The sequence below is a fragment of the Montipora foliosa genome, chromosome 10 (assembly GCF_036669935.1).
Source record: "Montipora foliosa isolate CH-2021 chromosome 10, ASM3666993v2, whole genome shotgun sequence".
Lineage (NCBI taxonomy): Eukaryota > Metazoa > Cnidaria > Anthozoa > Scleractinia > Acroporidae > Montipora > Montipora foliosa.
Window position 1 is genome coordinate 21687184 of NC_090878.1, and position 14858 is coordinate 21702041.

General features: G+C 37.8%; 1 protein-coding gene and 1 pseudogene across 1 annotated transcript; one reads left to right on the forward strand and one right to left on the reverse strand.

The window, feature by feature from the left end:
• Window positions 1-1575: 1575 nt before the first annotated feature.
• On the reverse strand, window positions 1576-10769 carry LOC137973692 (AP-1 complex subunit mu-1-like). The gene is made up of 5 exons (XM_068820565.1): window positions 10595-10769; window positions 10237-10399; window positions 6809-6876; window positions 3193-3254; window positions 1576-1950 (listed from the first exon to the last, which is right to left on the reverse strand). Exons 1-5 carry the CDS (start codon window positions 10634-10636, stop codon window positions 1899-1901), a joined length of 387 nt encoding a protein of 128 aa, XP_068676666.1. The 5' UTR covers window positions 10637-10769; the 3' UTR covers window positions 1576-1898.
• A 351-nt stretch (window positions 10770-11120) lies between these two features.
• Window positions 11121-14623, forward strand: LOC137973812 (uncharacterized; annotated as a pseudogene).
• Window positions 14624-14858: the final 235 nt, after the last annotated feature.

Genomic DNA, 14858 nt, shown 5'->3' on the forward strand with positions numbered 1-14858 from the left:
CGAGCTTAAGGTTCAAATGTGATATGGGAGAAGTTTTTTAGTATTGCTCTGTAAGCAGGAAGGGTTCACAGGCCTGTTGGAAGCGTGCTTGAGTTTCAACAAAAAATGAGGCCCAAAATCAGTGAAAACTTGTGACGCAGATGAATAAAAAGTAGCTGCTATTTCCAAAATGATGGAATTACCTGGTGATAAATAACGTCGTACGCGTCTTGGAGAGTAAATTTTGACTTTGCATAAACAAGAGTTGGGCGATTGTGATCTTTGTTTTGATGTTCAGAAAAAAAATTGGAGTGCTCCCTTGCAGAGTCGAACCTACGACCTTCTGACAATAGTTCAGAGGTTTTACCACTGAGCTATAGGACTCATAGCGAGGCACGGCCATCAAACTAGGTTCATGTTGCATTTGTCCCACTTTACCGCTAGGATTGAGATTGCCTGAAGTGAATAGTGCTCACAATTCAAGTCAAGGATTGTGAAATGTTTACCCTCAGGCTGGTTAAATGATTGAAAAGAATATATTTTTTTGTAATCGGAATGTGGTAGGTTCGAGCCCTGCTGAGGGAGCACTCAGATTACTTCTGAGCATCAAGATTCCTCATTGATTATTCTACAATTATTCTGCGAGGACGCGGTGGATATGAAAGTGATTGCTAACAACGAGGATCAACAACTATTCCATGTATTGTCAACTAAAGCATCGATTTCTGCCTTGGTCAATTCCAGTCCAAAAGGGCTTTTGCCTGCACTTTTTTTGTCACAGCTACAAAAACGTTTTCAGCTCGCTTTATTGCAGACACGTTCCTTGACCATACTGTAATATCAGGTACAGCAGGGATAGCCCTGAACTGATAGCCTGTGTCCGGCAAGCCAATGAAAATGCTGGAAATCTGATATCCATAATTCAGTTTTTAATATTAAAAAGATACAGTTTAACAAATGGCAATGTAGATTTCATGTGGCCCTGCATCTGTTCAGTAATAGATCACAGATGACGTTAAAATGTGGTAACAACAAAAAAGTGGCACACGAGGCAATAGCTGAGTTCTCACTGATGATCTTACCAGATTTTGACGTCTTCTGTGATCACTGAACAGACACACAGCAAAATGTAATCTCTTTGTTTTAGTTAAAACAAAGGATTAAAAAGTTCTTGATCCTGATGCCAGCTATGCGTCTGTCCTCTAATATTGTAGATCAGACAGTGTAGGTGAGAACCAATCAAAATGCACATATTATTGAGCTTATAATACTATAATTGATGGGGCTAACATTACATCATCACCTGCACTATAATTACATGAAAGGTAGTTATAGAAGAATATTTTAAAAGCCGAGAAATGGCCATTTATTTCAATTATTTGAAAACATTCACAATCTCCACAACCCCCCCCCCCCCAAAAAAAAAAAAAAAAAAAAGTTTCTGAGCAACCAGTAGCAAATTCTTTGTTTTTTTGCAAATCATCCTAGAAAACATCACTTTCTTTGCCCTTTTGTATGATAGGGTATCCTGTTTATCTAACTGCTGGTAGTCTAGCTATCAGCAACAGGTTTGATTGGGAATTGTTCTTTAAAATTTCATCATGTTGCATGAACCCTGCAGGGCTTATCAGTAGCAGATTTTGTTTCAGGTATCCCACATGTGCTGGTAAAATGTAATGTGCCAAAACTAAAATTAGAGTAATTTATCTGTTATTTCATGTGTCACATGCCTGTTTAACCATGTCATCAAATTTGGACTAATTTTGTTGTTGTATGTGAAAAGTACAAAGCCACACAGTTGTAGAAGCAATACCATAATGCCTAGTACATGTAAGGTGAACAATATTTAAGTTGTTTGAATTTCTTGTGACATCAGGTCTTTTTCCTTGTCAAGGTTAAAAGTCAGTGCTCAGAGACAGTCACAGTTCACTCCTTACCGATGTTGTGGGATTCCAAGGTCTACTGCCCGGCCTGTGAAGGTAAAACAAATTTTAAAGTACAACTAAACTCATAAATATATCAAAAGCAAACATGTTTAAATACCACACTTACCTCAAAAGTTCTCTTCTTATCTGCCTGGCAAGATGTGCAATGTTATCAAAACCAGCAGTCATGGGTCCATTCTCGGTTTTACCTTTCAAACGCCTTTGCAATGCAAAATTGCTTTGAAAACAGGAATGCAAACAGTTTGTGATGTAAAATCGAGAATAGACCCATGCCTCTCACATAACAGTCATGGGTCCAAATTACTGCTTGTTCTGCCAAGTTTACATAGTTTGCACGGCACAGAAAAGCGAAATTCTGGGAACAATGGTGGCATGTTTGCTTTGGATGGGGAGATTTACAAAAGGAACAGAAATATTTTACATTCACGTTAAGTTTAGCAGTAAATACATTTCTCGCATTGCAAATTATAGTTACATCCCTTTTCAAACTGACTGGCTTTAAATTCTTTTCAGTTCTAAAAAATTCAATTGACTGAAAAATATAATTTAGAGACTTACAGGTAATTGCCACAAGTCAACTTCTTTGAGTTGAGTGATGAAGTTGTGTGAGTGTCACAACTGCGAGCAACATTAGTTGACTTGTTTCCACTTGCAGGGATTTGAATCACTAGAGCCTCAATTTTTGGTGCAAAAAGATAATTTTTGTCTGCATGACTGCTGCCAGGTTAAATGGCACTGAATGTGACAACTCTGACCAAAACATTAAAATTTTAATCCCCAAACTTAAGAGAAATTATGTGTATCCAGTGTGGGGTACGTAATGTACACTATTGCACAAGTACATGTATATTCTTAGTATTCATTAAATATTCATATCACGAACATGCAAGGCTGCTTAGCACAATGACATGCACGACTGGAAAGAAATCAATGCTGACATTTGAGGAGATAAGCTTTTTTAGACGGGCTCTCACTACCAAAGACACAAGCATGTGAAATTGTAGAAGAATTCATTGTTGGTTGTTATCTTGACCTGTTTCACAAACACTCTAGTCTACAGTCATGTACAGTATGTCAATAAATACTATTGTGTAGCAACAAAAAACAAAAAATGGACTTAACAAGAGAAAGTTTTTCGATTAATAATTTATTAATATTATTAGTCTGTTAAAGTTTTCTTGACTGAAAAGTGCCTTATCAAGTCTCAAAAGCTTGGGTAAGCTGTGCACATGAATTTGACTACTTACTGTAATAATGCAAGACTTACATTGGCATGTTAACCCCAGGTGCTACTGAGCTGTTAAATGGGGGCTGCATCCCACCATAGTTCTAAGGAAAGGAAACAACTGTATTAATAATAATTATTATAACAAGACTAGTTACAATGTAAACAACTCTTTCTGGCCATACATGTTCTTTGAGACAATCTTTTAGCTTTAAGGACAAACACATTAGCTAGGAGAAGAAAAAACATACTGTAACTACATGTACCAATACGTACATACAGTGTGCAAATTTCTCCGTGCATTAATTTGGTGAATCAGATGATTTTTAGACAATAAATAAATAAAATAATAGTAATAATAATAATAATAAATAATAATAATAATAATAATTATTATTATTATTATTATTATTATTTGATGAATGCATATATTATTACATGTATTTTAAATAATTTTTAAAATTATTTTTAATTTTCTATCTTAACAAAAAATCCCAAACAAGTCCATGTACCATTCATATACAGTACATTGAACAGTAGTACATGTACGTACAGCATGATGATAGTTTTCCCATCCCTGTCATCAGTAGAAGGCAGCTGGCTACTACCATGGTGAAAATAGCCCACTACTCAGAGTAAAACAGACTAAAACACTGGAACCACAGCCCCTTTCTCCCAGGCTAAGAATAATACTTCTACAGTAGATTTTACTGTGTCCAATGCAAGAAGATTGATTTGAATCATCAATGGGGGGCCACTTCAGGGATGAATGGGTCCTGCACTCAAAAACTATTATAGTGTATGTCCCCAATAACATCAGTTTAAAATAGCCTGCTACTTCCATTGTAGGAAATGATATATGAAATCAATCATATATTGATTTGATTAATTGCATTCATAACTGCGAGGATCATAGCTTCACTTGATTTCATATCGCAGTTCAAAATATGATTCACTTCATAATAATTATATCATTTCCTTGGCTGATTCATTCATCATGGGAACATCAGACCCCACAAATGACCAGTTCTCAACATCAGTGGCTTCATACAGTGTAGCTCAGTTGGTTAGAGCATCGCACCGGCATCACAAGGTCACAGGTTTAAACCCCGTTGAAGTTCTGAATTTTTTAGGCTTCTCTATACAATAATAATGCTACAATTGTGTCCATAACGGTGAGAATCATGGATTTACTTGATTATAATTTTCATTGTGTAGCCAGCTTCATTTTTTTTTTTTAATTAATAACATAACAGAAGTTTACATTGCACTGGAAAATGAAGATACATATAAAAAAGAAAAAAAAAGAAAGCAAAAAGAACTAAATAAATGATCTGACATGCAAGCCAAAACAGGAAGTAGCCAGCTTCATGAAAACATCATGACAACCCTCAGCTTTAAGCCTACTGTATGAAAGTTGTTTTGCCTATGTTGATATACAATGTACAATGTAATGTACTGCAGATTCTTATGAACTGAAACAAACTCATCTCAAGACCATCACCAAAAAGAGTCACTTTTGTCTTTTTTAAATCTTTCTTACCGGCGGGACAGGAACTCGAGGATGATTCATTCTGCTCATTTGCATGGGTTGACCTTTTAAAAAAAACGAAGAACAAACACGGTTCAATCCAGTGCTATGTTTTATTAATTCCAATTACAATTTGCAAAGGTTGTTTACATGTACATTTGACTTAAGTACATGTAAAATGAAAAGAGAAATCAGCCTTTTTTAACTCTGTATCTCTTCAGGCAAGTACAACGTAATTCAGACAATCACAACTACAATGTATGGTGGTGGACCAAACACTGACCCCCAGTCCATGGACAACCCCAGCGGACTACCCAAATAGACTACCCTATTAATACTACATTTCAAATGAGTATGTTGGTCTATAGATACGTATAAACAGCATTGAATTTAATACTTCTTACTTAAGCCTAAACACCCATTTTAAATGATGTTGATCAACAGTATAATAAGTCTAAGCACCCATTTTAAAAAGGTTAGCTTTGGATAATTGTTGTAATGGTCGATTACTTCAGGTAAGTGAAGTGAAACCGGTGCAATTCCTGAATTTAGTTGCAAGTGGCTGTGCGGACGAGTATCTCGTCTCGCGAGACGAGTCTCCTGTGACCTGCGTTTTATACCTGCCGGTTGTTATTGCTCATCATGATCGCATCGGTGCGGTTAATAAAAAAACACACTTTTATTAACTATTGGTCATGACTTTTACATTTGGTGCTTCCTAAAGGAGCCGTTTCCTTTTTCCTTTTTCTTTAGGGATTCATTCTCCCGAGGCAGTTCCTTCACGTTGGATGACGAGTGTTTTTTTTTTCTGCTTTCGCATTGCCTGTTCAGACTTTCATTGCGCGCTGGCGACGCGACAAATTTTAAAAAAATCACATCACCGGCGCGAGCAAAAAATCGCTTGTGTAGCCGCGACTTTAGGAGATTTGTTTATACACATTGTTTAATTCATGAATGAAAAATACGTAGTCACTAAAACATGGAACGACCTAAAACCACCTACAACCACCTAAAACCACCTACAATCACCTAAAACCATCTACAACCACCTACAATGTACAACCATCTACAACCACCTCATAAAAAAATCTTCAACCACCTACAACCACCTCAAAAATATCTACAACCACCTACAACCACCTCAAAACATCTACAACCACTCACAAAGAATCAAATACCATCTTAAACAAGCCATAATTGTATAAAATAGGCAAGATGACAATAAATTATGTGGTTACCATTAAGCCAAAAAAATCTGGAAGGCATGATCGTAGCATAAAGGTACATGTAAGCAATTTTTCGAATTTGTTAAAAGCCAACTGGATGTGAATACCGCTTTACCCTGTATCCCATGCTGTAAAGGGTGCTAAAATCATGAAAAAGGGCCTCACAAATTTCCCAAATTCCGGGAAATAGAAATTTATAGAGTGCTGGCATTTCCCGGAATTCGGGAAATTCGTTTCCAGGCCCTTTCTCACGATTTTAGCACGATTTACAGGATGGAATGCAGGGTAAAGCACTATTCACATCGGGTTGGTTTTTAACAAATTCGGAAAATCGCTTACCTTTATGCCACGATCATGCCTTCCGGATTTTTAGTGTTTAGTGTTTAGTATAATTATACATGTATAGTGAAAGTGTATAGTGTCTTATGTAGTACTTCAAAATTCTTTCTTCACAGTGTAACCAAGTGTTTTAGCAGGCGTTTGATTAATTTTATCAGAAAATATTTTGGCCGAGCCAGTTGGCTCCTGGTAACTAATGACATCAAAGAAGTACATGTAACTTGTTTGCATCTCTTCAGAAAGAAATGTGCAAAGTGTAAGAAGTCTTGTTGAAAATTTTGAGATTTTTGTTAATCCTTTGTTATTATAGAAATGTCAGACGATGGCTGCAAATGGCCATTTACTGGGTTTTCCTCGATCTTTCTTCAAAAATAATATAAAGCTGATTAACAGCTACAGTAAACTCAACGAAAAAGGAATTGATTTCCTGAGTTGGGAAACTCAAGCTTTGTACTGTACTGCAAAAACCTGCACCAGTGGAAAAAAAAATTGACCCTAAAGTAAACATTATACACATATAATTTACATGTAATAGTATGAATTCATTAATTTTTAAACCTACCTTAACTATCGTGTGGAGGAAGACAAACAGCAATGCGACATTAGCATTCTTCTTTGTCATTGAAACAACTGAACAAAAAGGTCAAGGATGTCATTACTGATCATTATGATAATTATTGTTCATTAACTTACGGTAATACATTTTCATGTGATCATTGAAGGAGACAGAATATTCCATAATTTGACCAGATCCTGCTCTTCTCTGGATGTAATGAAAGTACATGTACTTATCAATGTTTGTTTGGAGCACCTTTCTGGTACCAAAATTAAATTTTGGCTTCACAAGTCACATTCCTACATGTAGCTTATCAAATGAATGGTTTAACTACCCATAAGCATAGCCAATGGCTACTTTTTTCTCTATTTAACCCATTGACATCTGCAAGTGAGACTTAACAGATTTTATTCTGTCTAACGCCAGACGTCTTTACTCATCAAAAGGGGGTATCTTAGGGCATTTGAGGCATCAATGGGTTAAATGTTTATTCATCGCACAGCCACTAAATAAGACAGTTGAGATCTCCATGCATTGACAGGAAAAATCACTTGGCATTAGACACCAAACAATTATAAATTAATTAATTAATTAGTAATTAATTTGTCAGGTCATGAAGCTGACCTTGTAGGGTTATTGATGCAAGACCCCACCCACCAATGTGGCCTGAGTTCATTTCCCACACTGGGTTATGTAGCAGCTCTCATAATGTATAAGACTAAAGAATTGAAACAATGACTTACAGTACCGCCTGGAAGTATTGACCCCTTTACCGCGTCATTGCCGCGTCACCCTGTCACGACTTTCCCTCGGTATTCCCGCTGTAGGCCGCTTTTCTGCCGAGGGAAATTTGCGGCTAGGCTCCAAAGTTGCCGCGGGAAAGTCAACCGAGGTAAACCCTCGGTAATTCAAATTCCGCGGTAGAGTTGGGTTTCCGTTGACTTTGTGTTTCGATAAGCTATTGTAGATTGTAATGTTGAAATCCCACCGAACAACAGAAACTGAACAAGTTTCGGCTGAAAATTGCGAACAGCAAAGAGGGTTATAGCCGCTAATCATGCACCTTGGTTTCCTTTTCCTTCTACATGCGAAAAGAATATCCGTACTGTAGCTAGATTCCGACCACATTTGAAACCTTCTTTGCGACATGCAGTGATTATTTCGAAGACTTATGGTGGACTATTCATTCGAAGGTTCGACGCTTGTCCCACTTGTGTGGACTTCGCCGTCATTTTATACATTTATGTTTATGGGAGAATATGTCCGCTTGTTTTTTGCAGCTTAGCGCACGGAACATACATTTATTCATTTATTATTTCGATATCCTGCAAACAGGAGAGGGTTTTGACAATATTTACAAACTGAAAGCTTACATGTTCAGGGTGAACGGCTCGAAAACCTTGCGTGACCAAGTTACGACTTCTTGTGGTTTCCTACTGCAGTATTACTTTCTAAGGTTGTTTAGTGTAACAAATCACAAAAAAGATAAACACTCCAAGGAAAGAACCCAGGATATCAAACCCCTAAAATAGTCGAAAATTATTTGATCTAAACTGAAAAGATTGTTTTCGTGCTCTGGGTAATCATTGGTGCATATCGGCGTGGTTATGCAAATTTATCACGAGTGGACGCCCGCTGCGAAAAGAGTTGCACGTGAAAGCGCAACGTGAGCACTGGAGCAAAGATGGTTCGAACGTTCTAAAGTTTGTTTCGCTTGCTGGTTTTGCATTTGTTAAAATTCGTATGCAAACGATGAGCGTTCAGATAAGTAAGAGACTTCTTTTCTCCACTAACTACAGTCTATCCTTAAATTTGTTTTCCATGCGTAATCAACTCGCTGCAATTAAAAAGTATTTATGGAAGTCAAGTAGACTATTGCACGAATGATAAAACAACGCGAAAATGTATTTTGCTGCAATTGCTATGATATAACAATTTATTGCTGATGAAAAGTGATGAAAAAAGAAACCATTTGTAAATTATTTGTCGGTACGTTTGGTCTCAAAATAGTACCGACAAAGGCTCCGATGCCTCGGAAGAATGTTGCGATTAAAATTGAAATTTGACAAGTTTAACAATAATACAATGTATGTGGAAGGAATACCTGCTTTTAATGCTTTTAAATCGCTATGATAAAACGAAGACAATCGCACAAGTTTGAATTTCAGGTCTCCAAATAAAATAAAGTCAGGCTTAGACGAAAAGAGATACAATTGAACCTTTTTCAAAACCAAACAAATAATTTCTCACGCACACATACAGTATTACAACCTGGAGAACAAAGAGTGTTGCGTTGGCTGGATAATCAAGCTGTCGCTTACACTGTATCTTTAAAAAGTCTTCAGTTTTGCATTATGTAAAGATTATAAAATTTGAGTCCTTACGTAAATGGCACACTTTCTCATTTTGATTACAATTTCTTGCATTAAGAATCGATTCTTCACACCATGAGATATAAAATTTGACAGTTTTCCGCTTATTATACAAGAGCAACAGATCATTGTTCTTTCCCGCGGCAAGCCTCGTCTTTTCTCCCGCGGCAAATTTCCTGCGGCAAAGTGCACCTCGGTTTTACCGAGGGAAAAAAATTTGCATACCTCGGTGCCGCGCGTCCACTACCTGCGGCAAAGACGAGGTATTGCCTCGTCCCTAGGGGTCAATACTTCCAGGCGGTACTGTAGACTCAAAAACAATAGAAGCTGCTTAGTATACCAAACAATAGCAGGTTAGGAGAGCTGCTATACTACCGCCCAGACTTGGCATCTGCTGCGAGAGGTTTTTCTCTGGGTACTCCGGTTTTCCTTGCTCCTCAAAAACCAACCTACATGTACATGTATCATTGTGATTTCTGTGCAGTGTCCTCAATTATTTAGTGCCTCAGCGCTAAAATTATACATGACACTTAAATTAACAGTTTTATTAAAGCTGGTTTCATTATTGGTACAGATTCCTAAATCGCGAACTCCTACAAGACTATTATAAATTATTCTCACTGAATAGAGCGGTTTTCAATTGAGTGTCGAAAGTAATTAGTGCAATAATTTGTATTGGTTTTGAATTAATTCACTCATCGATTGGTTTAAAGTTCTCATGCCACTTTTTCAACCAATCAGAAGTGAATCCAAAACCAATCGTTGCTTGGGCATGCACATTGCCTGTGCTGTGTCTCGGCTATGTGTGATTACTTAGAGTTTTGATTGGTTTACTGGATGGGTCTCCATCCTTTTTGATTGGTCAAAGTAATTACTTTGGTTTTGGTTTTACGACACTCGATTGAAACTCGCTCTAACACAGGGTTTTATTGTAATTTATCTCATTCTACAGAAGCGTTCAACAAATTGTGTCCATACTACTGAGTTGCCCATTTTTTGGCCATGGATAAATTCACACATGCATGGATCGATATGGAACAATTATTAAAATGGAAAGGATACGGTATAGGTTGTTATACTTGATGTACACAAAGGTCACATCCTGGTGCTCGCAAATAGGGGTCTGTGTTCCCTCTTCCTCCTTCTCCAATACCAAGGGCATGAACTTTTCGATCAGAGACATTTCGATACGTGTATCTCCTCGGTAATTCCGGGAAATAATCACCTGGAATTGATACCACAAAACACAAAGTATCTGACTTTAAAACATAGCGAAGGTTCAATTTAAGTTACCTTGTAGAATACCAGAGTGAATTACTTTTATTAATGGGAAAGTTTCAATTGGAAAAGCTCAACTTCAGTACATATGGATACATGTATGGATACAAGGTCGATCGTACATGTGTAGAAGTAAGCTTACCTTTCCTTTGATATCCAGAACAAAAACTGCAGACGTAGACATCCTTACGTCGTTCAAATCGACAAATATACTTAAATTTTTAAGATGTCACCTGAATCGACGGTCAAAGATCTTTTGCTTCCCTAAAACAGCTCTGCCCCTGAAATACATGTATGTTGCTACCACTGCAAGTGGAGTGAACGGACCACTATATGAGTGCCTACACCAAGTAGTTACCGAAATTAGACGTAACTATGCAAATAAGGACGTGTTAATGACCCTGAGGAGGGGGTGGTGACAGAACAATATTCCAAATGATTAAATGAGATATAAGAGACTTAGAGTGCTTTTAGGAAATACTTTTTAATAAAGAACTAACTTACTTCTGCTGTCTAAATGGCTTGATAAAACCCAATCTCTGCCCATTTTTGTGTACTATTGAAGACGTTATAGGTTTTTGTCTCTGAACTAGTTACTCCTCCCCAAAAGTGAGGTTTTGGGCTTTCTAATTGTACTTGGTAACCTCTCAATTTATCCTTGAAAACAAGATGGCGGAATTATTGGTCACTCAACAATAAGAGATAAAGATACTAATTATGTTGTTACAAGTGAAGAAGCTTAAGACAAAGTCACGTAGCAGAACAGGCGAAAATAAAGAAGAAACAGCTTCAAAAGTTAAGGTACTACTAAGGTGCTACAAAGCCAGTGCTACAAAAAAACTGAAATCTGTGAACAAAGATAACTCTACACTTCCTGATGTACCGAAGTTTCGAACACGTTCAGCAATGTCTGGTTCTTCTTCAGCCGAAACGCTGCAAACAGAAATCCTCACAGCAATCCCAGGAGAAAACCGTTGTATCCTGAACCACAGAGAGACCATACCACTCTAATGAGATATCGTGGATATCAAAGTCTGATAACCCGCTACTCAAAAGACCACCTTCTGCCACCGGCTCACACAAAAGGAATCCCAGCTCCTCTCGGATGAAAGCAAGCAATGATACTCAAGTGAAAACTAACCAGGAGTATGTGCCATCAAATTATGAAAATCCAAGCTCTGCAAGTGTCTCAAAAAAGCTTCTTTCATCAAGTAAACAAACACTTCATAATAAATTAAGGCCTTCATCAAGGACATCAGTGAAATCAAACTTAAGTCTCCATGGTGATGATAATCATGACAATTATCACCATGGTGATGATATTAGGCATGGTGAAACTGATGAGGATTCTCTCTTGAATGACCCTGCAGACACATGTAGTACTGGAAATAACATAATGCTTCCTAATGATAGTTCAAAATTGAAGACTCCTGAGTTATCTTCTGATATGCTTAATGCACTAGCAGACACTGTTACCGAGAGGCTCAAGGCGACATTACAACCCTCTACTGAGCATAAACAACGTCAGCGGAGTGTTAGTGAGGACGGTGAATCAGGTATTGCCAGTCACTTATGCCCCCATTGTGAAAAACATATGACAGGGCCCAAACACACGCCAATGGCTGCTATACCCTGTGGACACACATATTACAAGACTTCCATAGGTGATTTTAAAAAATGCCCAACATGTCATACAGTAGTGAGGTCAACAGCAGTCAATACCGTAATGCAAGGAATTACCAAAGATTTTAAAGATCAAAAGGAACGAGAAATACTACAAAAGATGGAAGAACAAACGAGGCAGTATGTGGATGAATATCATTCATTAGTTCTGAGATGCAGTGCTTTAAATGGTAAGTTCAGTTCAATTGGAAACTTGGAATCTGCAATAGGAAGCATCCTAAATTGGCTCTTTTTTTCGGACTCGAAATGGAGGCAGGATCAGGGGTGTTACACCCGCAGGTGCTCAGCAGCTTATGGGAGATATGTTTGTTAGTTGCAGCTGCAGAAATGTAGTTTAGGCAAAGATAAAACCAAGCCGATGCAGTGGTTTTGCCTGGATGGGATATTTGGGGGGACTCTAAGGAGGTTTGCAGGGGCAAATGTCATGTGCTATAAATTAAGAATGGTGCCAACTATTGTTATTGCGCATAAGTTCTGTGCATCTCGAGATACTCAGATTTCCTATGGGTGATGCTTATTAATACAGAGATATTTTTGCTCGGTTTAAAACTATGCAAAGAAAGCAAAACTTAGCAAATGCTCTTGGTACCCACAAAGAAAATTGGGGGTAACCATGCATTTTTCAGAGATAACTAAACTTCAATTTGGAAAAGGACGCCATACATTGCTTTGTATTTCAAAGCTTTTTACAAATATTGTTGATTAATTATCTTCAAAAAATGCAGGGTTACCCCCAATTTTCTTTTTGGATTTCAATAACAATTGTTCAGATCTGCTTTTCCCGCATATTCCGTAAAGGGCGCAAAATTGAATTAGTAGGCACCATCCTTAATCAGTTGAGTGTGCTTGCTTCTTTTCCCTCCCTCCCTGCTATATTTTGGGGAAAGTATACATTTCACACACTGGTTTTTCTCAGTGATGTGTTGACAGGGTCTTGGGAGGTGGACTGTGGCTCGGTTGCCATGGTGACCTCCTTGCTGCTGAGGAGAGTGCTGCTTCCTCTCTTGCTGCCTTAACAGGATGTACATGTACAAACCCTAACCCTAACCCTTACCCTAACCGCCCCCCCACCCCACCCTCCTTCATCCTCCTTCTGATTAATAGGATAATAATAGTAAAAGTAAAAATAAAGTGAACGACTAATTATATGTGGAAATATTGAAAGCTTCTGGCTGTATCTATGGCCAGGGTGAAATTAGACAAGTTAATTTCATACAAGGCGGAAAGTATTCTTAATTATATGGAAGCAGGAGCTAATCAAGGGGAATCTCTGTCTCTACTAATTCCTGAGTCAAACCTTTCCCAAATAGATTTATTTTTCAGAACAGGATTTTCCAAAGGAAAGTTCATGTATGGCATTTCCCTTGACACTAAGATAGCTTTGTTTTGATGGGCTTTTACAACAGAGGGCGTGCTGAATTTCCCAATTAGGGAGATTGGTTTTTATAGTGTTCAGTGAGCATGCTGAATCTCCCTAGGGAGGCGTTCTACAAATAAATGTACTCGGAAAAGGGTTGATTCCTATGCCAAGAATGGGAGATAGAGACTCTGCTTAATGAGCTCCTGATGGCAGTGGTAACAGGAGAAGTCCTGGATGAGTGCACAAACATTTGATTTTTATAGGGAAAATCAGGGGCACGCAACGAGTATATAGTTCAAAACCACTTAAACATAGCATTGTTTATAAACGTATTTAGGTATTAAAACGTATATAGGCATATTTTTATCCCCTAAAATTTTTTTATCTGTTCGGATTTCCTAGCTGAAAGTCTAGTGATCCGAAAACTATAGGAATCAATTGAAAGCTTACCTTTTTGAAAATTTCAGCCAGAAAAAAGGCTCCCGAAATTCTAGGTGACCTATTTTGGGTGAAAATCCGTTAAAAGTGGTCAATTATACCATTTTTTCAGATGTTCGAAAATCCTAGGAAAGGCAGGCAAGCAAGAAATTTTTCAACAAATGTTCCGAAAATCTCAAATAGTCTTCCGAACAGATATTTTCCGAAAATTGACGTTGGGTGCCCCTGGAAAATGTCTGTTTACAATTTTCTGTCCACGTAAAGTGCCCTTAAGTTAAATTATCACTTGATGTCTTTGCTTATTTTTTCAGATGAGACTGAGAATATTCTCAGCAATATGGAAGGGGTGACGGAACTACTTCTGGACGAGAAGAAATTGATGAAGAAACTGGAAATGGTAAAGGAGAATTGAAGGAGAAGATCAACCGTCTACAAAGTCAGCTTGATGCGATCAAGGTGAAGGAAGAAGATTGCCAGAACCGATGGGAGGAACTGGAAATCAGATACACCGAAGGAAAGGAGAGGCTCTCGGTAATTGAAGACACTGTGCAGCGGATTGGAAAGAGCAAAGAGAGAGTCAAGATGATGGTGCACAATTTTGCACCTTCATTAAACCCTGGATGATTATGAATAGCTTTTCTCTGGGTTCTTTTAATTCTTTTAATTACATATTTTGGAAAATTTGTTGAATGTGTCTCAAGGTTTTTCAATGTAGTGCGTATGCAACTCTTATCTGCACAACTTGAGGGTTTAGCAGAAAATTGTCCTTCGAAACTGCTTGGAGTGAACATCTGAAAAAGATATGGCAGAGAGAGCTCGCAATTGACGGAAAGTGAGCTGTTTTCCCTTTTAACTTGTCTTCACTAGAGACGATTAAATATTATTAAAACTCTGGTAGACACCATTGTCCTCGCATTCGGAAAGC